This window comes from Rhamphochromis sp. 'chilingali' (assembly GCF_963969265.1).
Source record: "Rhamphochromis sp. 'chilingali' genome assembly, chromosome: 9".
NCBI lineage: Eukaryota > Metazoa > Chordata > Actinopteri > Cichliformes > Cichlidae > Rhamphochromis > Rhamphochromis sp. 'chilingali'.
In genome coordinates this window covers 35,454,731-35,480,320 of record NC_137936.1, presented here as the reverse complement: position 1 = coordinate 35,480,320, position 25,590 = coordinate 35,454,731, and the positions used below count along the sequence as shown (strand labels likewise).

The following is a 25,590-nucleotide window of genomic DNA, read 5'->3' as shown; positions in this document are numbered from 1 at the left end:
GATGAGCCCGGCGGAGTGACGTCAGCCGCAAGGTGAGAAGGATAACGTGGACTGAAAGCGGAGGAGAGTGTAGCCTCGGTCATCTCATCCCGTCCCATCTGCTTGTTGTCATTATCACTCACAGAAAGACTCGCTGCTGCTGCTGGACTACATGGAAACACATTCTTTCCACGCTCGGTCGAGCCTTCGGACACCGGGGGCGTCGACAGCATTTTCACAGGTAAGGAAACCGGTTTTATTTGTTGGACGCGACGCTTTGTTTCCACTTAGCCACCTACCCTCCTTTTTTCTAGTTTGGCAAGCACGGTGATATTTTTTTTCTGGTTAAAACACAAGTCTTATCCTACACAAAAAGGCTGTCTTTATTGAAAATATTTCTAGAGCTTTGTGCAATTTTTCTATTGCATTCGCTTATAAAGGTTTCTGGTTGCTAGGGTCTCTGAACCTGTTACTATGGGCGTTTTCCGCCTCACGTGCAGCTGAGAGCCTGAGCCTATACAAAGCGTTGATTCCCCTAATTTTAATCGCTGCATATTATGGTAGCAGTATGCATTTGTTCATGTTTTAAGCCTATACTCTTTTTAGACAGTTTATAAAATCTAATATTGGAATATATTGATATGTGTTGAGGAGGATATTTTAGGCTTCATCTAAAAACTGCAGGTTCTGTGTTCAGTTATAGATAAACTATGTAGACACTTTCCAAATCACCTCAAACACATCCTTGGTGCTTCAGTAGTATTTGTTTATTTATTATGAGCCCGATTAGTAGTCCCATAAACCTGTCCTAGTCTTCCTGGATTTTAGTTAAAACAGCATTACATTACTTTAGGACACAACAAACCACAACAACATGAGCAGTTCCAGCAAAAACAATTTTTAAAAAGTTACTTGTTTACATTTTAAATATTGATTTCAGTGTTAATTTAGTCATTAAGGGTGGATCAGTGTTTTCATTGCTTTACACAGTATTACTTTGGCTCTACTTAATGCAGCTGCATTGTAAATGTTTGTAGTGATAGGCCATTTAATAACAAGCCTAACAAGTTCTTTTTTGGGGGGCGGGGTAGTAGAGTCTATCCCCCTTCAAAAAAAGGACATAGTTGGTTAATTACCTGTTCCGTGAATTCCCTTGTTGTAGCAGTTAGCAATTATGTTAAGCATTCCCTATCACAAAATACCTTAAATAAGTAGAATACAGCTCAGTAAAGTGTAACACAATATGTTAAAACAAGTATGTAGAAACTAATTTGAAATCAGTACAGTGAAATATATTAAATTTAACAAACCAAAATAAAACAGGATTAATGCTTTTTGCTGTTGGTTTTCAAGTTAAGAAAAAAAAAATCTCTTTCAATCCATTGCTTTAGACTGGCATGTGTCTACAGTTTTGTGTACTGTAGTGGTAGACCCTTTAATATCCTGGGTTTTATGATTGCTATTCACATGGATAAAAAGATGTGGCCACTGTGAATGTTCTCTGTAAACAGGAACAATTTTTGCTGCACTGGTAAGAGATAATACCTGCAAAAGCTTGGCCAGTCGGTGTTTGCTTCCAGGTCCAAAGGGTAAGGGTAAGAGTCAGTGCAAAATACCTCTGTCTTGTAATCCACTTTAGCTCCATATGGCAGAGGAGAACGTATTCTAGCTTTCATTGCCATTAGACTAAGCCCTGCTCTGCTCAGCGAACACATCTATGTTCTGGCAGCCTGTCTGTTTTCAATAGAGAGAATATAATGATGTCAACGACTTGGGATAGCTCAGTAGGTAGAGTGGTGGCCCCATGATCGGAAGGTGGGGGGTTCGATTCCCCTGAACAGCTACCCTGAGGTACCCCTGAGCAAGGTACCGTCCCTACACACTGCTCCCCGGGCGCCCAATGGCTGCCCACTGCCTCACTGAGTGAATGGGTTAAATGCAGAGAGGGATTTTCCCCACGGGGACCAATAAAGTACACTTTCTTTCTTTCTTAAATATTAAGACTTAACCTGTGACATCTCATCGCTTCAGTCGTTGCCCTTTTCCAGCACCAGAGATGACAGTGTGTGTTTGTGAAAATGCTCAGTGAACGAAATGCAGTCACTGAAATTGTTTTTCTTTTTTAACCTGGTCAGAAGAGATCTGGTTACATGCTGCAGATCATGTTCCTGATCATTTATTGTGGTTATGATCGTGTAAGTGTAGGGTTTCAGGAAAACAATATCATTGTATGCTTTGTTGCCCTTTCACTGCCAATTTATGAAGTAGAACTGAAAGTCAACAATGAAATACCTTGAGCCTGATCTTCTGTGTAGGGTGGGGAAAGAAGGAATCTTTTCTAAGAATGCAAGCTGTTATCATAAGCCTTAAGGTGATTATTATTTCTTATGAACCAACCGGGCTTGTGCGTCTTTCATGCCAAGCATAGTCTCTTGAAGTTGTAAACACAGCAGAACTCGCCATAGTTAGTCCATGTAAGCCCAGCTTGCCTAAAATAAATCTTTCTAAAACCTCAATGAGCCAAATTGGAAATGCTTTACTAATTAACTGAAGCTGAACTGTTTCAGGTAACCTACTTTGAGTTCAATCATGTCATGAGAAGCAAAATAGAACAGCAAAGTAGTGCATGAGCCTCTGTACAGTTTTAGTCGGACTTTTAAGGTTTTTACATTTGGTTCAGTCTCAGAGCTTCACCCAGGGACGCTGAGTGATGCATCGCTATGTTCATATGAGCAGATAATGAAAGCTTTTCCCCAACTCACTTCCCGTCTGTGCTTTCAGAAGGTCAACCACACGGCCCCGATGACTTAGTGTGCCGAGCTAGTGTGGAATTCGATTGCTGCAGCTCAATTCTGCCCGTCTGTATGTATACAGTGAAAAAAGCATGTGCATGACTCATTTTTTTCCCCATCCAAGAAAGTGTTTTGTACATGTTCACCAAATGTTTGCCTCAGTGGTTTCTGTGGAATTGTACTGGTTATGGTTGCTCTAATAAAAACATGCTAGCATGGGCTGCATGGTTATTTGATGATGCAGTTCACCACATCGCTTTGTTTCTGTGAGCTTCTGTGTCAGTAAATAAGCGAGCATGCATCTGATACACGGCCAGGTTTTTGACTGTGTGTGAATATGAGCTGTTGCCACTCACACTGTGTCATCATTTGCTTGGATCTGGAGGTGTGGATGAGTCTGCCTCAGTCTGAGCTGCATGGCTATTTTAGTTTACATTTTTTAGAATCTCTTAGCGAGACAGTTTCCTTTAAGAGAATCTGAGCAGGACTTTGAAACTGATGTATTTTAATGGGAAAAGTCTTCTTAAATGGTCCAAATTCTTCCCTTGTATATTAATTGATGAGACCAGTCTGCTGAAAATTTGTGTTCAGGATATGAAAACTTTTGTCCAGAAACACAAATCTGTGGAAACTGTGAGGCTTTGTGGCTCTATAACCACATTTTATCCTAATCTGTCATCTTTTATCTTTGAATGTTTTTCTTCCCCACCTGTTTTCTCCTTCACTTCCCTGTCTTACTCCTCCCTTTCCCTCCGCTCCGCAAAGGCTCAGTGGTCTGTTTGCCAAGAGTAGAAGAGAGCAGGGCATGAGGCTGAGCTGGCTGTCACATGCCATCTGCGGGGTCACATGAAGACACGCCATCACGTTCTCTACTCTCCTTTTTTCCCTGGCGTATCTCTGAGCCAAGGAGGATTGGCAGATAAGGTGTGAAAGGGGCTTGAGTTCAGAGGAAAGCCAGTCAGCAGTCAAAGTCAAAGAAGACAGCCTGATTCTAACTTGCAATTTAGTGTCTACATAATTTTATTATTGCCTTACAATATAAAGCGCCTTGAGATGACTGTTGTTGTGATTTAGTGTTATATTGTTATTGAATTGAATTTAAATAGTTTAGGAAATCAAATACAGAAACAGGGACCTCAGAGACTTCAGGTTGGCGTATTAAAATAAACAAAGAAAAATAAGGAGTGTGTTAGTGTCAGCACAGAGCGGATGAGAAAGCTAGAATCTGAAGAGGTGTCCCTGCGGCCTTCAATTTGTTTTTGTCTTGTTAAACACAAACTGAGTTTTGAGAGTCACTGGGACCACTGCCAAGCGCTGAGATGCCAGTAACACAGAACGTGTATCAGGCTCGCCAGGTAAACTGTCAACAGGAGGACGCCGTGTGTTGAGTGACTGCCGTGACTTGACATGTTTATTGGAGTAGACACGGAAGCTGTTCGGTGGGGGAACATTCTTGTACAGGAACTAAAATAAGATTTACAAACAGAGTTTTTTTCATTGTGTTAGTTATGATACTCTTTCTTTTTACAAAAATCTAAATGAGCACCTATTTCATTATTTTTACACCACACCTCACTTTTATGTAGGCTAAATGTTGATGGATGGGACAGTGATGTAGTGGTTAGCACTGTCCACTCACAGCATAACAATTGCAAGTCCAAAGAAATGCATGTTAGTTAGATATGCAGGAAGTTAGTTTTCTGGAAGATTCTTCTATGTTTAACATAACTGAAGCATATAGGAGTCCCACGTTATGTCATAGCCGTCTCTACGTTTCTCAGAAGACACCATTAAATGACGAGCATCTATGTCTCTAATTGTTTTTCGTGCTCAGGGCTAAAGGACAAGTTAAAGACACAGTTTTGCAGATTCCTATGCTTGGGTTTAAGTAAATCAGTAAGTGAATATTGTAAAGGATGTTTCACATTTTTCTTTGTTCCAGTAAATGATGTATCTCCAGCACAAGTTAATCCAAAACTTAATTCCAGCCATAGGGCTATTAAGACAAACATGTTACTTTCTGTGCTCCATCCATTTGTTCAGCCCACCAGCTCGAGTGCCGTCCCTAAAAACCATTCATATGGTATCTCTCCTCTGTTTGTCCCAGCCTCGTCAGCTATTCAACCAGTCAGCTTCTAGCCTTGCCGAGCCCCCCATGGCGACCTCCTTTCCTGCCTCAGGATGCGAAGTAGTGACGTTTCTGCCAGCACAGTCAGACTGTCCTTGTTCTAATGTGTTTGTGCATTGAGGAGATTACAAGGAAACAGCTTGCCAGGGGCAGGCAGCTGCTGTTTCCTACAGCTTGCAGCAGTTTCGGGGGACAACAGCAGGATGCCATGGGGGAGAAGCGGCTCGGCGGCCCTGCTGCTGTTCTCTGGCAGGGTTATTGGACGATACAAGGCCAGGTAGGATTAGGCTGTCGGGGTCTGCTGAGGCTTGCGGCTCAACTCTAAGCCAGCTGAAATGTGGTGTCACTTTTGTTTGTGTGTCTTTGATTGAAAATTTTGTTTTGCTTTTCTTTATTTTTCCCTTTTTGAAGAAGTTAAAACATATAACTTTATTGATGGATTCATATTTATTATTTGGACGAATAATATATAAAAATTTGTTTCTTTATGCTCTTCTCTGTGCACCTTGGTGGTAGGTGAATCTCTATTCTGGTGCGCTTTTTTGTAAGATTTCGGTGCTTTATAGATCTGCTACATGCGTTTGTGATTTTCCATGTCACAGATCTTACATGCTGGGATGACTTAGGAAAAAAAGCATTTGCTCAAGGCTGTGGGAGCTAATTGTCGCATTCTCTGTACTCTAAGAGGCTTTCAGTAGAATTCAGCTATAAGGAAGAAACGCTGTGTTACTACACAGACCTCTTTTTCAGTGGATTGCAGTATTCCTTCACCAGAGTTGTTGTTGGGGTTACTTTGTGTTTCCCACCGTGCTGAGCATGAAGGTAGACAACAGGGTCACGTTTTGTCCATTCTTCTCTCAGAGTGGATGGCTTCCTGTTGATACTCTGTCTTAATAGGAGGTCTATTCAACAAAGAACAATTACAGCTGCATGACATTTTCAGTATTCCTTTTTTAGCATTAGTATGAAGCATGTTCTTTGTTTTGTGGCCAAGCTACGTGGCTTGCTGGCAAGCTGAGGAGTATTATTACCCGATTTAAAATTAAACAATGATTCTTTTCCTCCTGGTTCTTGAGTCAGCGTGGGAGAAAATTCAAAGCTAGCTTTATTCCTCTTTATAATCCCTCATCTGAGGGGAGTTAGAGGTATTTTTAGCTTGAGTCCTGCAGTATTTTCAGTTTGTATGAGTCTTTGCACAAATTCAGAACACAGCAGGCATGGCAACTTTAATGTATGAGGATATTTCTTCAAGATTTTATTAAAACAAACAAATATATAATCTATCAGTAGACAATATAAAAATGTTTTAGGCCCCTTCCCCCTCATTTACCAGGTGTTTGTGTATTCACGTCCCCAGCTGATATGTAGGACATCAGCATGACAATAGAGTATTGAGAGAGCGAGGATGAGTCACTGATTGAGTGAGGCCTTTGGGGGTTACATACTCACAGGCAATGTTGACAGACCTGTTGCACTTGAGAAACTTTCACTTTATGTTCCTCTTACTCTGTTGTGCGCACATACAGCACACACATCATATCCTCTGGTCACATTACAGTCATTCTTTTTCTAATCTTTACCCGTGCCCAAGTATGCAGTTGAACGAATGCGTCTTTCTTCTACATATAAGGTATGATTTGATGCAACCTACTGCATCATTAGCTGTCTGACCGCACGTTTGTGCAATTTGTCAACACTTTAAAGCTGGGTTTTTTGTTGTTGTTTTTTTAAAAGGGGGAAAAACTCATCATTAGAAACATTTGATTTAATTATTTCTGGTCACATACATTGAAGAGGGGATTAAAGTGCTTCATCTGGCCATCTAAGAATCCTTGATTAATGAGCTTAACAAATGTCGTCAGGCTCATGCTCAAAGGTCAGTAAAGTGTCTGAAGTGCTATAAACATGTGATACAACATAAAACAAGTAAGCTTTTGCTCAAGGGTTCATTGTTTCTGTCCACTTAGGCTACTACTGTCCTAAAACAATGACTGTTTTGTGTTTCAGGGTAAGCATTTTAAGCCAGGTTTTGAAATGTGACAGGTCATAGATGTCAGTTTGAACCAGTAGGGAAGAAGATGGCAGTCAGGCGTATAAGGCAGGGCGCGTCACCTCGGAGTAACATGGGAGGGGACAGGTGTGAGTGATGTCTAGATGCTCACGGAAGTCGTCACTCCCTCTTGCATTCCTGCTCGAGCTTAGAAACATGCCACACAGCCTGAGCCACACTAAAGACGCTTCCTGTCACCTTACAAGAAACTAGAGCTGCGGACAGATTCGCTTCGCTCTCACACAGTGATCATCAACCGGGACTGGATAAAGCTAGATTTTGTGCAAGACTCTAATTCCTGGATTTCTTTAGGAATGTGGATATGGGAGGTAGAGCGGAGGTAGTGGTGAACACGCTCATGTCCAGCATGCCCAGTACGCATTTTTCACGCTCCACACCGAGCCACTTAAGGCTCCGTCCACAGACTCAATGGAAGGGCAAGCGCGTGAAGATATCCTTTCACAAGATGAAAGCCAGGTAGGTGTGAGAGTTAGAGACGGAGCTGGCTCACAAGAGCTTTGGTGAAGGTTTGGAGTGCTTTCTGTTCTTGAAGAGAAGTGGTGCAAATGACAGGTTCTGCGGTAAAAAGAACAAAAGGTTCTGCGAGGTTACGGTAGATTTACTTTTCGTTGAGAAGTCTGTACTTACAGAAGAGTTTTAAAAGGGTGACTCTCTTTAGATTTTTATCCCAACATTTATCACATGTGCTAACTGTCTCACAGTTTACAGACAGTCATTGGTGAGATATAAAAGAGTTTCACCTGGGTCACATATGAACTGCCAGGTTCGTATGTGATGGTTTTCATAGCTGCATGTGAGTAATATAATGAAGCAGCTTTTGTGTGAACAATAGCCTTTATTACATCACTGATTATTTATTTCATGGATGTATCATTATTCGCTTTATGGTCAAACTAACATTCATACTCCTATTGGCTGGAGAGTTTTGATCAGCTTCTATAAAGTATCTTTAATTATTAATTTATTCATTTAAATCTGAGTGGAGCTGGTAGAGGTAGGTGTTACCAAGATGGTGTTTATTATATAACTCTCGAACAACTGAAAATTAGTCATCAGAGGAGACGGGAATATGTAACTGTCAAAGTTAACACATATGCCAGACATCTGCTTCTCAAGCACTTGCAAACTGCATAAAACAGTTGGTCTCTGGCATGCCTTGTGGTATTTTCCATTGTTTTCTGATCGTTATCAGCAGACAAACGCATTATTGAAGGCTTGTTGCCAGGATCATTGCAACTATAAAACTGTTGGGTTAGGGGCGATCGTTGCTCAAGAGTTGGCAGTTCGACTTGTAATCGGAAGGTTGCCGGTTCGAGCCCCGGCTCCGACAGTCTCGATCGTTGTGTCCTTGGGCAAGACACTTCACCCGTTGCCTACTGGTGGTGGTCAGAGGGCCCGGTGGCACTGGTGTCCGGCAGCCTCGCCTCTGTCAGTGCGCCCCAGGGCAGCTGTGGCTACAATGTAGCTGCCATCACCAGTGTGTGAATGGGTGGATGACTGGATGTGTAAAGCGCTTTGGGGTCCATAGGGACTAAGAAAAGGGCTATACAAATACAGGCCATTTTACCATTTACTATCAATCTGTGAAGGTGGATTTATGCATCATTTTTTGCAGTTAATTTAATGTCTGTTGTAAATAATTCATGATCTGGATTCTTCACGGTTGTGATATATTTTGGGAAGAAACATTGTTTGAAATGTTCCTAAAATTGCTGAAATATTTGAGATTTTCCATTGAAATTCATTGGATTGGGGTAGGTACTGTCAGCTAGTCTGTATCCTAGAGTACTGCATGTGTGTTGGAATGTAGCCTCACTAGTTTCGAGATCAGAAAACAAATGGCAAGAGGCCATTTGGTTCACAAATCTCTGTGGAGCTGTTACTTAATACAATTTGACAGTTACGAAAAATAATTTTTATTTTAATTCAGTAGAACCACTTCTATTGTTAATAATAATCTGTTTTAATAATCTGGTAACTGATGTATTCATGTTTAATGGTGATGGATCTTGGAGTACAAAGTGCAATATCAGTGAAGAACAAACTTATATAAACTTTTGTGTCTCTGTTTCTCCGTGCTGTTACTTTGCAAGAAAAGAACCGATCATTGAAAATCTGTTGAAACTCACACCTCTGCCACCACCACCCGTGCCCCGCCTCCTCTGAAACTGGTTAGGAACACTACAGCACAATATGGAATAAAACTAACCAGACCTTGCTTTTGTTGACTGGTGGCTGATGTGGGCATCTGTGAGGAACATTTCGATAAGCTCACCAGAATTACAGCTGAAAGTATGACGAGTATTTTCTGATAAATATTACTTAATGATAAGCCACCAGGCATTCCACAGAAATTCCCCAGCATGCTTTGGTATGAGTTTTAACATTTGGTGACTTGGAGAATGTGACCAGGCTGCACACCAATGGAGTGAATCATTGATGTGCAGTCAGGCTACTTCCTGTGTCTGAGATCGCTGGGTCACATTTAATACTGGAGGGTGCAAGTGCATCTGCCAGCGGAGTGTGTCCTATTGTTGGCACAGAGCAGAAACCCTTGTTTTTCAGTTCTGTGCAGGAAATACAGGCTGCTTTTCCTTGCATGTGTACGGAAAGGAGACTCCGATCAGATTTATTCATTATAGAGCTGCATATTTTGTCTTCCATTGTTAGTATGTGACATTCACAGAAGGGCGTAACCCTGAGGAAAACAGATTTCACATTGTTACAGTGACATCTAGTGGATTTGTGGGGTACTTTGCCTCCGGGCCACATTTCACAAGAACAATAGAGACCCCCCTTTGTGTCCATTTGCGCCGTCTCTCTCCACACTCCTGCCCTCCCTCCATCCCACTCCTTTTGTCTCTCCATCTCTCTGGGCTCTTCCGGAGGATTCACCCTCCCTGCACCACCCCAGTCTTTGCCATTCATCCTGCGTTTGTATGTGCCTTTGTGTTTCTATCCATTTGTTTGCATGCATGCGTGTGATTTCTTTACGTGTGTGTATGTCTGCACCAGAGATCCCAGCCCCACCGAGATGAGCGTGGAGCCTTGGGCCAGCCCGCAGGACCAGGCAGCCGCTGAACTCTCTCACAGCGAACACACGGACACGCCGCCCTCTCAGGATCAGGAGCAGCACCCTGATAAACTCTGCCTGGACTCGTTCTGGAGTGAGGTTGAGAATATCCAACAGGGGAGTGGCTACGCAGACGACTGCAGCAGGAGAGATTCGAAACACTCCGAAGGTAAATACTGCAGATCCTGCACTGATTGAGGAGTAATGTAAAGAAAGAGCTGAAAAAGACACTCGCTTTAGTTTATGTGATAGCATTATAAACATTTAGTGCTTAAAGCAGCTGCTAGTGAAGAGTCTCCATGAAATGATGCATTAGCCATGGCAACATATCAGGTTTCTCTCATGCAGCAAAGTAGTGCTTGTCACCATGACAACACCATCAAACAGTCTGTGGCAGAGACTGTTTTACATGCAGGAGCCAAATAGCCATTCATGAATACTGACTTCTAATAGGAGTGCTTTTTTGTTATGCCCATTCAGATGATCTGATTGTGTTAATTCAGTGGATCCTTTTCATGTCACTTTGTAACAGGGTGCTCTTTTAATTTTGCTACTAATGAATAGTGAGTGAGTGAGTGTTCAGTTTTATGTTTCTTATGGCTGAACATTCACTAACTGCTGTATTAAGTGTTGAAGAGCAATTGTTTTAAACTTCGCACTCAGCCCAAGTTATCATTTTAAAGCCTTTGGACCACCTACAGTTGTTTATACTTCAAGTTTAGTTATTATAGATCACTTAGACTGCAGCCAACTGAGTGAACTGTTGGCCTTGTAATATGTTCCCTATTTAGAATTATGGATATAAAGAGAAGTTTCATTAAAGGTTTTTTTTTTTTAATCTATTGGATTGGTTTCCTGGTACCCAATTTACATGTTACTTTACATTTTTAAGCAAATATTACCAAATAGTGTTCTAGTAAAGCTACATAGTTAGTTGTAGTAATTTAGTATTATTTGAAATACACAAAACTACTTCAGAGTTAATAGGGTTGAGTCATTCTGCATGTTTAAATGCATTTTATACAGATCATGTCGTTGTTGGTGTTTTTACATCCCAGCGTTATATTTATGTGTTTCAGAAGGAGAGCAGGAGGAACAGTGGTTGGCCGATGCTGGCTTGTCAACCCTCATCAGTGAGGACACTGAGACAGTAGACAAAACTGCCCTGCTGTCCACTCTGACCAAGACGCAGGCTGAAGCCGTTAAGCGTCGAGTAGAGACCTACACGCTCCGCAAACGGAACAAACCGCCACCGCGTGACGTTCGCGACATATTCAGCTCACAGGTCAGGATGCTCAAATACTGAACCCTTGACTGTATCTGAAGAAGGAAATTGTGCAGTAATGATTGTTTTACATTGTAGAATATCAGCCACTAATTAAAGGAAAGCAGGTAATTTGTATGCAGCTTTTCTTGATACACGCACATCAGCTGGTTTCCCGGGTTTCCGGTTTCAGCACTGCTGCAGAAACTGTGTGAAGGTTAACGCAAGTGCAGAATATCTGTTTCTCATGCGTTAGATTATACAGTAAAATGTAAGAGACTCAGTTCCCAGGTAACTGTCGTGACACATTCAGGGTCTTCTATTGTTCCAGCGATGCTGTCTTGTTTGATGGAAGAACTGATCTGTCACAATGAAGGCAAATCACATGTAAAGGCCATGCTTTGTCCTCAGAGACAGCCTTAGAGGGGAACAGAGACACTGTTCTTCTGATCCTTATCAGTGCTGTATCAAAGGATACACCGTGAACAGACCATGTCCCTTCACTTAGTGGACACAGTTAAACACACACTTAATTCCCAGGGGTAGAGAACACACATAAAGCTGATATTTATTAGTGTGACTTATTGTGGAAACTAACATGTCCGTGATCTTCCTCTACAGACCCTCGTGTCCGAGTCTCAGCATAGTGAAGACCCAGCACAAAACAGCATGGCATCGGTAGCCAAGTCACCTTTATCAGGTAAGAGCTGCTCACCTTACTTAAAAAAATTACTAAAGGGAATAACAAAGTGGTGGAGGCACTTTTTAGTCTATTCTAAAACACTGGCTGAAGTCATTTCAGTAAAATAATTTAATCAAACTTTTCTTTGAGTACCTGACTCAAACCAACCCTTTGTTTGGATTTTCCATCACCATTGTGTCATTTTGATAATGACTCACATGTTTAACTGCAGTAGATGATGAAATCAGGTGAGCTTCGGATTTCTGGGGGCCTGATGAAGGTAGCTCAGGCCATGGCTGCGTCATCTGTTTTCTCATTGGTTCATATTAATCCCTGGATAACCACTGGCCTCTGCTTAATGCTGCCTGTGTGTATTTTTTTTGCCAACTTGACAATCCTGTTTCTCATTTTCATTTTTTCAAAAGTATTGAACACATGCAGACATCTGATAGCGAGGAACAGTCATGATTAACACAATAGCATACTTGTCTTACAGATGAACTTTTGGCACAGTTAAAGGTGTTGTGACGTCAGTATTCTTGTTTTTATGTGCTTATGCAATGATTTGTTTCCCTGATTTAGCAGATAAGACACAAAGTCTGTTCACAGAACATTTCCTCATATCAGGGCTTCCTGTACATTTTTGTCCTTATCGTTCTTTTCTTCATATTATACATTCCCTTTTTATTTTGGAGGTTAGTTTTGTGACATTTCTACAGTAGTCTTGCCTGATTGAACTAATAGGCCGGTGTTTGTTTATGGAAATGTTTTCTGCTCAGCTGTGACCCCAGAGCATCAGCGAGGTACTCCCAAAGATGAATACTTCATCACTGATGTGGCTTATTGTGAACAGGCCGTCATCCTCATCAAACAAGCCAAACTGCCACAGAATAACAGCCAGCGCAGGAAGGAGGACGGCACCCTGCCCGTAAGCACCCAAACAGTTTTCACCTCTCACACTCATTTTCTAGGACAGCTGCAGCTTTCAGAAGACTTCTGGGGTTTAAATATGTTGCTTTCTGCTTTATAAATGTTCTGGTGATAAAATATATCTACTTGTACATTTATTTCTTTTGTTAAGAAAAACTGTTGGCAGAAAAGATTTCAAAAGAATAAGAGAGTGCTAGTAACAGCGTGATTTGCGCATCAAGTGGGCAGTTTAGTTCAATTTAAGCTTAGCTGTAAAAGAACTTACTGTCACTGCGCTGATGAGCGGCTTGTTTCACTCAAACCTTCATGAAGATAAATGACAAGAACAGATTTTTTCTAAATGTTACAGCATGTTTTGCCGAAAGCTTTTAAGTCTTACAACATCTTGAGGCCTCAAATATTCAACAGCATCACCAACCGGCAGGCTGTTATCAGAAAAAAAACAGTAATTACAGCTATATAAGGAAAAAAATCAAGGGGTGAGGGCCACACTAACAGAAACCAGTGTACGTTTCAGTCGCTGATTGGATTAAGACTTTCATGTAAAACCACATGCGCACAAACACACACACACACATAAATGTTATTATAAGCCATTTGCAACAATCAGCGCTCTGCTGTTAGATAACAGGGTTAAGGAGATAAGGAATGATGGAATTAGCCAGAAACAAAAGGAGAGTTGTTGTGTCACAGAGTCCAGCAGCTTTATTTTTCTATTTCAGGCTGAATAAGTTTGCTCTGAAAAAGGGCAGAATTAGTGGTTTTAATTAGTGAGGTTACATGTACTAACACACTACATAGAGATAAACTTATGTAAAGTACATTATAATTACTTTATTATTTACAGAAATTAATTTGCATGTCATGCTTGTTCTTTTCATTTTTCCACTTCCATTCTTTTTTCTCCCTCTTTGTACATTTTCTGTATTCTCTCCCTCTTCACCTCCACTTTCTAACTTTCAACTGCACTCTGGCCCCCTTCTGCTTTTCCTCTCCTTCCACTATCGCCTCCCCAGCGGGTCATCTGCCCCAAGTGCCGTCTTGGAGTGACTCGTATTCAAGATCTCTCCCACGCTGACATGAAGAAGGTGCGTCAGTTGGCTCTCATCGACATGACGGCGCTGTGCGACCTCCTAGAGCTGGAGGTCAAAAGGCACAAAACTGGCAAGAGGAAAAACCCAGGTGTGATTTCATTCACCATCAGGTCGTTACAGGAAAAGCACACATAGAAATGTTTGAGGCATACTGTGAGGGTAGTAGCTTTAAAAATAAACACACTGGAGAGAAAATGATGATTTTAACTGTATGTTGTGTGTTTAGATTTTGCCATCTATATAAACCTGACAGCTTTTTCACTTCCGCCAACTATTCCTGTTGTTTAACCGATAGTTAACTAGTTTAACAGTGGTCATGTCCGGTGTACTGACGAGTTGAGTATATTCAAAATCTTTTTTACATGCGTATTCTCCACACAGAATAGCACGAAAAACTAGACTAAACTGTGGTTACATATTCTTTAGAAACAATCAGTCATAAATAACCTTCAAAAATGTGGGTTAGCAACAGTATAGCAAAAGCAGTGACCCGTCTCACACATTGAGACTTTGCCCCGTATTCTGTTCGGGCCAGATGTTTATATGAGGGCAGGCATGACTGACTCTTTGGTCTTTCACAGAGAGCCCGCTCTTTGGAGTCCCACTGGCCACGCTGCTGGAGAACGATCAGAAACTGAAGCCCAGCGCTTCGATTCCTCTCTTGCTGCAGGAAGTAAGAACTCTGAAAAATATCTGTGTCATGTGTCCTAAACAACATACATACTGTTTGTGCATATTGTGTTCTATATATGATGTTTATGATTCAAATCTGTTGATCGCACAAACTTCACAAACGTCTTCGAATCAAAATCAGAAAACAGGCCCCGTGTCCTCTGCATCTGAAACACTTTGACCACACCCTGTTTGTAGCAGCAGTTACTGAGTATAACCAGCAGAGGTGATCGAGAGATTCTTATCTAACGATGCTCAACTCTGCTGACGTCTTTCTCTCTCTCTCTCTCTGCAGTTGTTGTCATTTCTGGAGAAAAAGGGAATCGATTCGGAGGGGATCCTGCGTGTCCCAGGATCTCAGTCCAGAATCAAGGTACAAGAGCAGGGTCTACACACCTCATTACTGTAATAAATAACTGGATGTTTAAAGCAAAAAAAAATAAAAAAAATTTCAAACCAGCCAAAATATTGACACTGTAAAATGTCAGAAATTCCAGATCAATACAGAGGAAAATCAAATGGCTTCTGCCAACTTTAACTACAGCTGACATTTAGAAAAACAAGGTCCAATGAGACAAAATCAATACAGCTTTTGCAGCTGCTGGTGTAAAGCAGCGCTCACGATAAAGTATTTAATTTCTTACACACTCAGGTGACGGTGAATCAATTAAATATCAGCAGCCACTAGAGGGTGCCAGTTAGCTCTAAAGAAGGAAAAACAGCTAGAACAGATGCTGGGGTTGATGACAGCAATTACACAGAGAGATGTAACTGGATTGGTATTTGTTGAGTTTATTGTTTTGACAGCAAATCAAACAGTTAAAATGTATTAATGCATTTAATGCTTACACAGCGTGACCCACCGGCATCCACTGGCATTTGGTGTTTTGATTTCTGCTCAGGAAGACTGAAATGCTAACACATGAGTCCAAAATGCAAAAAGTACAGGAACAAAGACCATCTGACTAAGATGAAGAGAGGAATATATACTTGATGACTGGAAACAAGGCACAGGTGGGAATGATTAAACAGGTGAAACTAATGAGGGCGAAGCAGACAGTCATAAAGGAGGAACAGGAACAAAAACAGAAATGAGAAACCTTCAGAGTAGAACAGGAAGTAACCAAAAAGAGTAACTTACAGTGAAACATGAAGACAGAGACGGGGAACACAGATTAAGATGAACAAAATGAGCACAAACATTATTCTATGAAAGTTTAACAAAATTAATTTGATTGAAACTATAAATAGATTTTAGTTTAAGTCTAGTCATCCAGTTGGTCCTGTTACATATTTTCTGCATGACTTTTCAAACACAATTAGAGCTAATAATAGAAAAATGTTTGCAGCCTTACACAAGGCACAAATAAAGACTGTTGTCAGTTAAATTTGCACATATACAGATGCACTTGAGATGAAGTATGTGAAAGTACATGAAACACCTTTGATACCTTTGTCCTGAGGTCCATCATCATGAATACATAATTTATTACTGTAAAGGTTTTAAATGCATACAGGTCAATGTGCTTTCAAATTGTCAACGCTGAGTTATGCTGAAAATTTTAAACGATGACTGATCCTTGACATTATCTGTGCCGGGTCGATAGTTTGAATCAACATTTATGTCACGTAGCTCTTAAACCGCCATCTTTTGTGTCTGCAGCTGCTGCAGCAGAACTTGGAGGCCAACTTCTACTCACGGCATGTCAGATGGGATGAAGTGAGTCCGAACGACGCCGCTGCACTGCTCAAGAAGTTCATCCGTGAGCTGCCCGCTCCTCTGCTCACCGCGGAGTACCTCAACAACTTTAGCGCCGTCAGGGGTCAGTCAAGACTAAGTGATAGCTCTTGCTGGATAAAACATCTTTTGTATTTGTGTTATATTTGTGGCACAGTGTTGTAGCACACTGTTGTATAACTAAGTATTTTGGATTGGACGAGAACTGTGTCTGATGTTTGTATTAATCCTTAAAGGTTTTCATTTTTAGGACAAGGCTTTATATTTACAGTGCAGCCATACAGTCAATCAGCATTTCACCGCTAAAGTACCCGAGTATAACTTTGGATCATTCATTCATTGTTGCCAGGTTGTATCAAATTACTGTACAGAGCATCAGCTCTTCTTCCCCTCCTCTTCGCACTAATCTGCTGCCCACTTTCACAGACAGCTCAGCAGGATTCACATCATAATTATAATTATATTAATTATAATAAGTCTCTTCACCTCGACGGCAGCGCCGTGTGACACTTATCTATTCTACTCTGGCTGAAAAATTAAAATTAAGATGAACAAGTTGATACCATTTTAAGAAGTATCCCTGCACTGCCACAAATACATGTGCAGTGACACAGCTGTACTGTAGATCAGTGCATTTACATTAGTTTCACTTTAATAAAAATACAGATTGATATTAATAGAATCTAGCTGGTGTGTAGCTTGCGAGGAGGATCACTGCGATGATGAATGATGTGCGACCGCAGAGACATAAGCTAACAAAGCTAATGGCCACCTGTCACACTGTCATTAATCCTTAGACATACCATTATTCTTTGTCAAACAGAGGAAATGAATTATGTGTGCGTGTGTGTGTGTGTGTCTTACCTACTTGTTTCTTCTTTTAGAAATCACAGAGCTGAAACAGAAACTCCACATGCTGAACCTGCTCATCCTGATGCTGCCCGAGCCCAACAGAAACACACTAAAGGTAAAGACAACACAACACAGACACAAACAGTGAGTCGTGCTCTCAGACGCAGTAAAGCCTTTTTGTTCTGGCAGAAATCCGTGCAGCTCCTTATTGTGGGCTTGTTCGATAATGGAATATGACTTTTCTTTTCACATACCACCTTTGTGCTTTTTATTTACTATATTTACTCACTTTAACTTGTTATGATTTCGTTTAGGAGCACAGCTAAAACAGGTCATTTTAATACATGTTAAGTCAAAGTCAAACGTTGTCTTTACTCAAAAACGAGAAAAGTTCTTTTGACGGCATAAATATTAATAACTTTATATTGTTTTGTGCTAAAGGACTCACATACTTTTAATGCTTTAGTCACATTTTTTTTAATACTTGCAAAAAGTTGTAATGCTGCCTAACATGTAAATAAAATAACAGCAACAATGATTTAATCATTTCGTACTATATTTTAAACAGAAAATGTTCATCACAGCAAATTTCATCAAAGCATTTAGAGATTCAGTGGCTTTCTTTAAAGAAAATAAAATGCTGTAATCTTCATGCAGTACTGCATTAAAAACAGACACAAGTCTGTCCTGGAAGTCGGTGCGTGGGCTCAGGAATACTTAGTAAGTGAACGCTGTCTGATAACTTGATATCCAACAAGTCCAGTTAAACCTCTGGATCAGAGCTCATGTAAGATGTGCTTTGGAAGAACATCAGGAAGAACACTAGCTTATTATTAGCACTCAGTTCAAAGGCCAGAATGTGTGAAAGCTTCACATCTGTCTCATTAATGCTGAACAGCAGTGTTGGTCAAGTTACTTGAAAAAAGCAATCTTCCCCAAAAAAGTAATCTTGTTACTCTACTGATTGCTTATTTTCAAAAGTAATTAGTTACTTAGTTACTTTAAAAAAAATTACAACCTGAATAGGTGATAAAGCGATAGATCTTTCAGCCCAATTCTATTTTTTCTGCATAATCCATCATATAAAATGTAATCAAATGAAAAAGTCTCTTTTTGAAACTAGTTTTATTAGTTTTAATCTTTTAAATTTACGCATGAAGCAAACATTAAATTATATGCAACATTCTCTGACTGGAAGAAATTTGTTTAACATTTACATTAACTTTTTTCTGCATATTCCAGCATATAAAATAAAATAGTTTTTTGTGTTTACACTCTTTCAAATAAATGCACGTAAAACACAGCAGAAAAGAAATAAAATCAAACACTCAGCAGTCCTGTTGCTCTATTTTCACCTGTATAGCAGGAGTGGGGCAGGCGGAGGTTTGTCCTGGTGCAGGTGTGTCCTAGCGGTCAGTGGAAGGATCTGGGAGTTTCATATTCCCGTGGCAGCGTACTGTCGGTGCTTGAGCGGAAGTTTAGGGGGTTTTTTCGCTGTAAAAAGAAGTTTCCTTCCCACGCAGTGAGCAGCGAAATCTTTACTTTTTACGAAATCAAACTTAAAGTAAGGTCAGTACTTCCACGCTTTAAACGCTGCACGTCATACTCTCTGCCGCATTTGTTACCGTATATTATCCGTTGTTGATCTGCACACAGCTGTTGCCACGAACGTCGCGCTCGCTTACGTCATTGTCATGAGACACTCGCAAAAAACTCCAGTTTTTAGTAACGCAGTAACGCGGCGTGCTTACAGGAAAGTAACAGTAATCTAATTAGCTTTTTTGCAATAGTAATCCCTTCTTTTACTCGTTACTTGATAAAAGTAATTGGATTACAGTAACGCGTTACTTGTAACCCGTTACTGCCCATCTCTACTGAACAGTAAATACATTTAAGGATTCTCTCTTTCTCGGGAAAAGCCTTTTTTATTTATTTTTTATCAAGATGATACTAAACCACCTTCTGCATTGTATTAATCTTTCAATGTTAATTTAATGTCAAATTTCTAGTATTTTGTAGTGTTACATTGTTCCTTTCACTTGCATGCACATGAAGAAAATCTCCAAGTTTCAGAGCCAAGTTCAAAGTGTAAAACGCTACATGAATGTTACAGAATGTGTGAATGACCCCACGTGTTAAAACTGTACTTGTGAACAACAGGCTCTGCCACGTTTGATGTCACACTCTACAGACTCTACTTAGATTTTCCACAAATGTATCCAGGATGACACTTGACCAAAAGCACTGTTTCATAACACATTACTGTATTGCTCTGCTCCTATTCCACATTTTAAACACTCTGCTCTGTTATATAACCGCTTGCATTAACCATGACTCATTTTCACTAAACACAAGTATGCAGTCATCTCCATTTATAGCAACCAGGAGCTTAAAAGCCACCTGAACTAATTACTTTGACTCCAGCGTCACAGCTGAAACTTTCTGTGCATTAGCATACTTCTCAGCAGAGGTGTTGCAGATGATTCATTCACTGTAATTATTCACTTCATCGTATTTTGTCCTGCATCTAAGTGCTCTCTTTTCTTTTTGAAAGACATTTAGCTATAGATCAGTGCATTAAAGCTCCAAGCTTTAACAAAAGGAAACCTGTATCTGCATCCGTGTTTGCTTTAGGCTCTGCTGGAGTTCCTCAGTAAGGTGGTCTCCAAGGAAAAGAAGAACAGGATGAACTTGTGGGCCGTCGCAACCATCATGGCTCCCAACCTGTTCCTGCATAAGGCTGTCCCAAGCAGACTAACTGAGGGTGGAGAGAAAGGACAGGCGGAGAAGGCGGCGGATGTTATGAGGCTCCTCATCCGCTACCAGGACCTGCTCTGGACGGTAGGACAGAGATCTGAACCTGCAGCTCCTGAGCCACATGCAACTCCTTTTGTCGATCTCCATAAACATTTACATTTTTGATTTATTGTTGTTGCACGTGATTCTTTACATTCTCAAAATGTAGTAATATGCAGCCTATACACCAATAAGCTAATAGTATCGTAATAAACTAGTATTCTGCAAACTAAAATGTGCATCAAAGCTTAGGTTACTGCTGGCCTACTGGCCTGCTTGGTCTGCTGCTGGAGCGGAGTCCGAATCAACCAAAAATCTGATTTTGCAGCTGGTACACTTCTAAAGTGTTGTATTCATTATCATTGTGGGCTAATTTTAATTTAAATCACTGCACAAACACAGGCAGGACTCAGAGCCGACGTAACTTTCTAGCTGGTCAGTTTTAAGCAGTAGCTATTTTTCCTCAACTTCTAAAGAAAATTATTGTATTTTGTATTTTCACCCCCTGCAGAGTAGTCATGTGGTAAAATAGTTTAATTATTTGCCCCTTTTGGGCTCATTTGTACCTAATAGACGTGTTACGTCCCTTTATAAGTCCCAAATGTATTTTGAAGCTCCACGCAGATATTTTTGTAGGGATAGGTTGCCAACTCCTGCTGTATTTACTTCACAAGTTTAATTGGTTTGACAAGGTCACTATAGAAACTTCCAGAGTGAGGCTGTGTTTTTGTTTTTGTTTTTTTTCCTGCCAAACAGTGTGTGAACATTTCTTGGCATGAGACAAACATTGTGTCATGTTGCTCCTCTCTCCAGATCCCTAATTTCCTCATGAGCCAGGTGCGTAGGCTGAACGAGAACAGTAACCGGCGTTACCAGTTATACGATCGTCGCTTCAAGAACCTGCTGAGAAAGATTCACACGGACAGCAGGGAAAAACCGGAGAAAAACTCCGAGGTGAGCTGGTGTCACAACACTGTACTGCTTCTTTCACTAGAGACGCTGCATGCCAGGCCCGAAGGACCATTTTATTAGAGTATTAGAAACTTTCAGTTGGTTTTTAAGACAACACAGTAGGTTTCAGCTGGTGGTGGAGCCGGACAGATTTCTGACATAAGCCGGTTAGGGATGAACAAGTGCACCATGTTTGTGGGAACTTCTACAGTGAACTGTTTTAGCAGTTCCCTAAATTCCCTTTGTAGAAAGAAAGGCATAAGTGTTCAGCTACCGAGAAATCAATTTCAAATACAATAACTGTGAGATTTTATACTATATAAGTATTGATGCGTTTGATATTCAAAGTTATTCCAGATGATGACCAAACAGGAAGAATAAATTGTGCTCTTTTTGTGTCCTGCAGCCACATCGTACAGTGAAAATCCAGGTTGGAGAACTGGAAAGCAGCACGATGGATTATCAGCTTAACTTAAATTCAAGAGCCTCCGACCTTCTCGCCCAGTTTTACCGCCAGTTCCTCAGAAGCCCTGAAAATGGAAAGGGCAAAATGCGGAGGTACGATATCACAATATTAAAAAAAATGTTTTTAATGCATCCAGCTGTGTTGCACGAATCTGTCTGCTCATACATGTGATTAGTTAAAAACAAAAACAGACCCTCATGCATGGTGTCGCGTGCGTGTCTCTCAACAGGAACGGCTCGGTGGCGTATTCGGACTGCGCCCTGTACGAAGTGGGCGGGAATATCGGTGAGTGAAAGTGTTCTCCGACCGGTGCAGCACTGACATTTGCGTGTCTTTCTGCTCACTGAGCCCACGAGTGTAGCAAGGTCTTACGTAATGAAGTGTACAAGCGCCAAAGAGACACGAGCAGTGCATCTGCAGTTATCAGAGCAGACAAATGCTTATTACACACATGTCTGCGCGCTCACATGAGAGCTGACACAGTACAACCGAAACTTTTTGTAATCTGCACTACTTTTGTGGTCGAAAAACTCTAATCTTTATGCTTTAATACAAGTACAAGGATTAGAATTGATTAACAGTCAGCACATTCATAATCAGCTGACAGAAAAATGGGTAGAAACCATAGAGATGATATAAACAAGTTCATATTCTTTTATTGTTAAAGGAAAAACAAAATCATTATGAACATTTTTGTAATGATCCTTGCCATAATTGTTTGATCCATAAATTAATTAATTGATATGTCTTGAAGTTCACTTTTTGTGTGTTATTTCTGCAGGTGAGCACTGCCTAGATCCAGACACACACCTTCTAGATTTGTACAACAGCAATCCTGGAGGAGAGTGGATCATCAAAAGGAGACCCAGCGGCAGCAGGGGGCTGTGATGGATGGACTGAACGAAAACTCAGTTTCAGACTAAACATAAAGGCATCAAGGTCTACGGAAAAATCAAATCCACACAGCCATCACTTCTTCATATCCTGTTCATCCCGTGAGCAACAAGCGAGAGGGAGACAGATGGAGGAAGCGGGAACGGATAGATGGAGAATCTGCCTGGAGCAGAGCCTAAAAACTGTCTGCGATCACACGAACACACACTACCCTCTGTCTTTCTCTTCCTGCCTCTCTCCATCTTCTTCTTTTCCCTTCACTACATCATTTCTCTCCTGCGTTGCAACGCTGAGAGCCTAAAGCTGCCGACGCGACTCATTACTTCCAACAGAGAACCTGCTGCACAGAAAAGAGGAGAGCGACCGGCTGGACAGTTTGCTTCGCCATCTTTTCTCTCAAGCAATCGTATCCAACCATGAGCGAGCAGATGGGGATGCAGAGCACCTCTGGCTATAGAGAGCTCACGCCCTCTGTCAGGCCAGCATCTGCTCCACAAAAGTGTTTTTCTATCATGATTTATCAGGGCTTTGTAAAAAGCTCAAACGTGATACAAGAGTTTTATGTGCATATTTGAAGAAAATTTATTGTCTAATGCTAAAAGTCAGCAGAATACAAGATTTCATTTGTAAATATTTGCCCGCCTGCATCTCCAGTGATTAAGCTATTATTACATCATCAGTCTCCAGTGTTACCACTGCTCAGTCACTTATACAGCCAGTTCATACAGATAACCCTGGATATTCAAGTATTCAGTGAACAAGGACACATGTAGCAGGTCAACTTTCAGTCTTATTACGAAATTCTGGATTTCTCAACTTTTGTCAGAAAAAAATAGTTGACCATGAAGTAATACATGAGGTGCTCCATACCTTGATTTCTTTGTTCACCCACCAGTGTTACTTTACCATAAATCAGGAGAAACACAGCTTTTAAAAGCTGATTTCTTTATTCTTCTATCCTGACTTAAGCAGCAAGTTTTCCTATTTACACATTCTCTTTACATCTAGAGCTACTCGTAACCTCGTGTAAACAAATTTGAACATAAAACCCTTGGATCATTTTTTTGAAACAAAAATAATGAGAAAACAGCAGCATGACAGAAGACACTGGGCACTTAAGCTGCTGGAGCAGAAGCTAACCTGGAAACAGACAGTTGATCCAGATCGATCCAGATTGATTTTGCAGCTTTGATGACTTAAGTAAACAAAGACTGGGGTTTGTCAGTGTCAACTCCCTTCTTCACCTGTGCCATTCAATGAGGGAAAGAGACCCTGATGAACTGATATCCCTTTATCTGTGAAACCCTGCGATCTCCTGGGCATTAAAATAAAAAAAAAATCCTCGGACTTCCTGAGCTGCACAGAGCAGCGCTCAAAGAGACTCTCTTGGACACCACGAGATTTGGTGTTGTGACCTCAAGGACAGTGACTGTACCTCTAAAGGGAGTTGTAAAGGACACACAGTGAAGCTGGTCTTCTCGTCTTTTTTTAAAAAACACACGAATGAAGGCGAAAACGAGCAAAGTGACTCATGGGGTGTACCGGGATTATTATTATTATTATTATTATTGTTATTATTTATATGAATGTAATACCGTTGTTGCTTCTTATTCAGTGAGTATTGTGTAGGATAGCGAGACTCAGTGTAACAGTATGATGTGTTAAGCTGCCCATACTCGGTGTGGGAGTTTGCAGTGTTTGTGTTCATAATTGTTCGTATGCTGGCATTTTTTTAATGGATCTCTTTACATCTGTTAGTAGGAGAAGTTGTATAAATATGGCTCATTCATACACACTTTAAGGATAACCCTCTGCAGTAGGACTGTTTGTTGTGAGGCTACTCAAAGCTTTTTCCGAACGCAGTCGAGCAGCAGATGAATGTATTTAATATTTTGTACCGATCGCCAGATGTGAATCGTTTGCTCCTCGCAGACGGAGCCATGTTGGTGCGCCGCGGCCATTTTGTGGGAAGCGTTTCACACACTCCACTCGATAGACGGGGTAATGACAGCCGGCCCGCACCCGACATCTATCAACACCCTCCCCTCCATCTCTGTCACTTCCCTGTAATGGACCATAATGGCAGCGCAGCATCAGAAATGCACACGGAGGAATCGCATTTCTTTGATAAAGCAGAACGTAATAAATGGGCGTTATAAATTCTGCTGCCCTGGACCTGATGACAGCAGTGTGTGTGTGTGTGTGAGTGTGTGTGCATGCACGTGTGTGATCAGCTTCATTACACAAGTCCAATTGGCCCGTCCCAGGGTCCCAGGCACAGTTCAGTGCCTTGGCACAAAGCGAGCTGATGAAACTGCCTTCTGCTGACAATCAGGAGAACTAGGTCACCTCTGAAGCAGCATCCCGGAGGGCGAGCACCCTGAGGAGCAGAGCACGTGGACACGCATTGTCTAAACCCACACGCTGAACAACAGCGTAAACAGGGGCACAGGTTCACACTGCAGCAGCTTTCTATGATCTATGTTTGTATGTGAATGTATTTGTGTGTGTGTGTGTGTGTGTGTGTGAGTGTGAGAGAGAGAGAGGACGTTTCCTCTCTGAAACAGTGTTATCTGTGTGATTACCCAGGGACTCTCACACAACTACATGAAGGACATTTACAGTTTTTAATATATCTGTGAAAATATTTCTTTTCTGTAGAAAGAAAAACTTTTGAAAAATGTTCCTTTTTTTTGTCAATAAATGTGAATCTCATGTTGTGTGAAGCATGATTTATTTTTTCAATATGAGTTAATGGCTGTTGGAAAGATTGCATCAACAAACGCATCATTCATCAGCACTACAGTTACAACTGCCACCTCTCATCCATTCCCTGTGTGCTTATGCACCAGCAGAAAACGGAAACCATAGACACGTGTGTGAAAACAGAGAAAATCTGGTGGTGAAGCATTAGTTTAATCTGCTGCAATAATCAATAGAGAGATTAACCTGGTAATGTGGGCGCGCGAAGAGGCCAGAGCTGCTCTGTTCCTTGATTAATCATCACCAGCTCGCCTAGAAAAACCATTTACAACTAAGTGCCTCATCAACTTCAATTATTCAAGGTCTCAGCGTGTCCAAAAGGGCGCTTGGAAGACAAAAAGAGCAAAACTGATGTATCATATACTGTTCGATCATTCATTCTTTCAGTTTTGGTTTGCAGAAAATTTGATTTTAGAGATGCATTTGATATTTTTGGAGTTAAATA

The 25,590-nt window shown here is 41.0% G+C and overlaps 1 protein-coding gene across 5 annotated transcripts; it reads left to right on the top strand.

Annotated features, from left to right (window-relative positions):
- The first annotated feature begins 124 nt into the window (after window positions 1–124).
- Window positions 125–25,100, top strand: arhgap40 (Rho GTPase activating protein 40). 5 transcript variants are annotated; one of them, XM_080891540.1, is made up of 16 exons: window positions 145–220; window positions 2,761–2,841; window positions 9,986–10,212; window positions 11,123–11,328; window positions 11,929–12,007; window positions 12,769–12,917; window positions 13,936–14,101; window positions 14,595–14,686; window positions 14,981–15,058; window positions 16,349–16,508; window positions 17,308–17,390; window positions 19,910–20,116; window positions 20,885–21,025; window positions 21,429–21,580; window positions 21,718–21,773; window positions 22,270–25,100. In XM_080891540.1, exons 3-16 carry the CDS (start codon window positions 10,005–10,007, stop codon window positions 22,374–22,376), a joined length of 1,884 nt encoding a protein of 627 aa, XP_080747666.1. In that variant the 5' UTR covers window positions 145–220; window positions 2,761–2,841; window positions 9,986–10,004; the 3' UTR covers window positions 22,377–25,100. The 5 variants fall into 5 exon arrangements, with proteins under 5 accessions (XP_080747665.1, XP_080747666.1, XP_080747664.1 ...); XM_080891539.1 differs by lacking the exon at window positions 2,761–2,841 and having other exon boundaries at window positions 125–220; XM_080891538.1 differs by lacking the exons at window positions 145–220; window positions 2,761–2,841 and adding an exon at window positions 4,920–5,176.
- The last annotated feature ends 490 nt before the right edge of the window (window positions 25,101–25,590 follow it).

Coding starts and splice junctions, on each gene's coding strand:
- arhgap40 (XM_080891537.1), top strand. CDS start 7,272: ATGGGAGGTAGAGCGGAGGTAGTGGTGAACACGCTCATGTCCAGCATG. Junction 15,059..16,348: donor GATCTCAGTCCAGAATCAAG/GTACAAGAGCAG, acceptor TTGTGTCTGCAG/CTGCTGCAGCAGAACTTGGA. Junction 21,026..21,428: donor AACCGGAGAAAAACTCCGAG/GTGAGCTGGTGT, acceptor TGTGTCCTGCAG/CCACATCGTACAGTGAAAAT.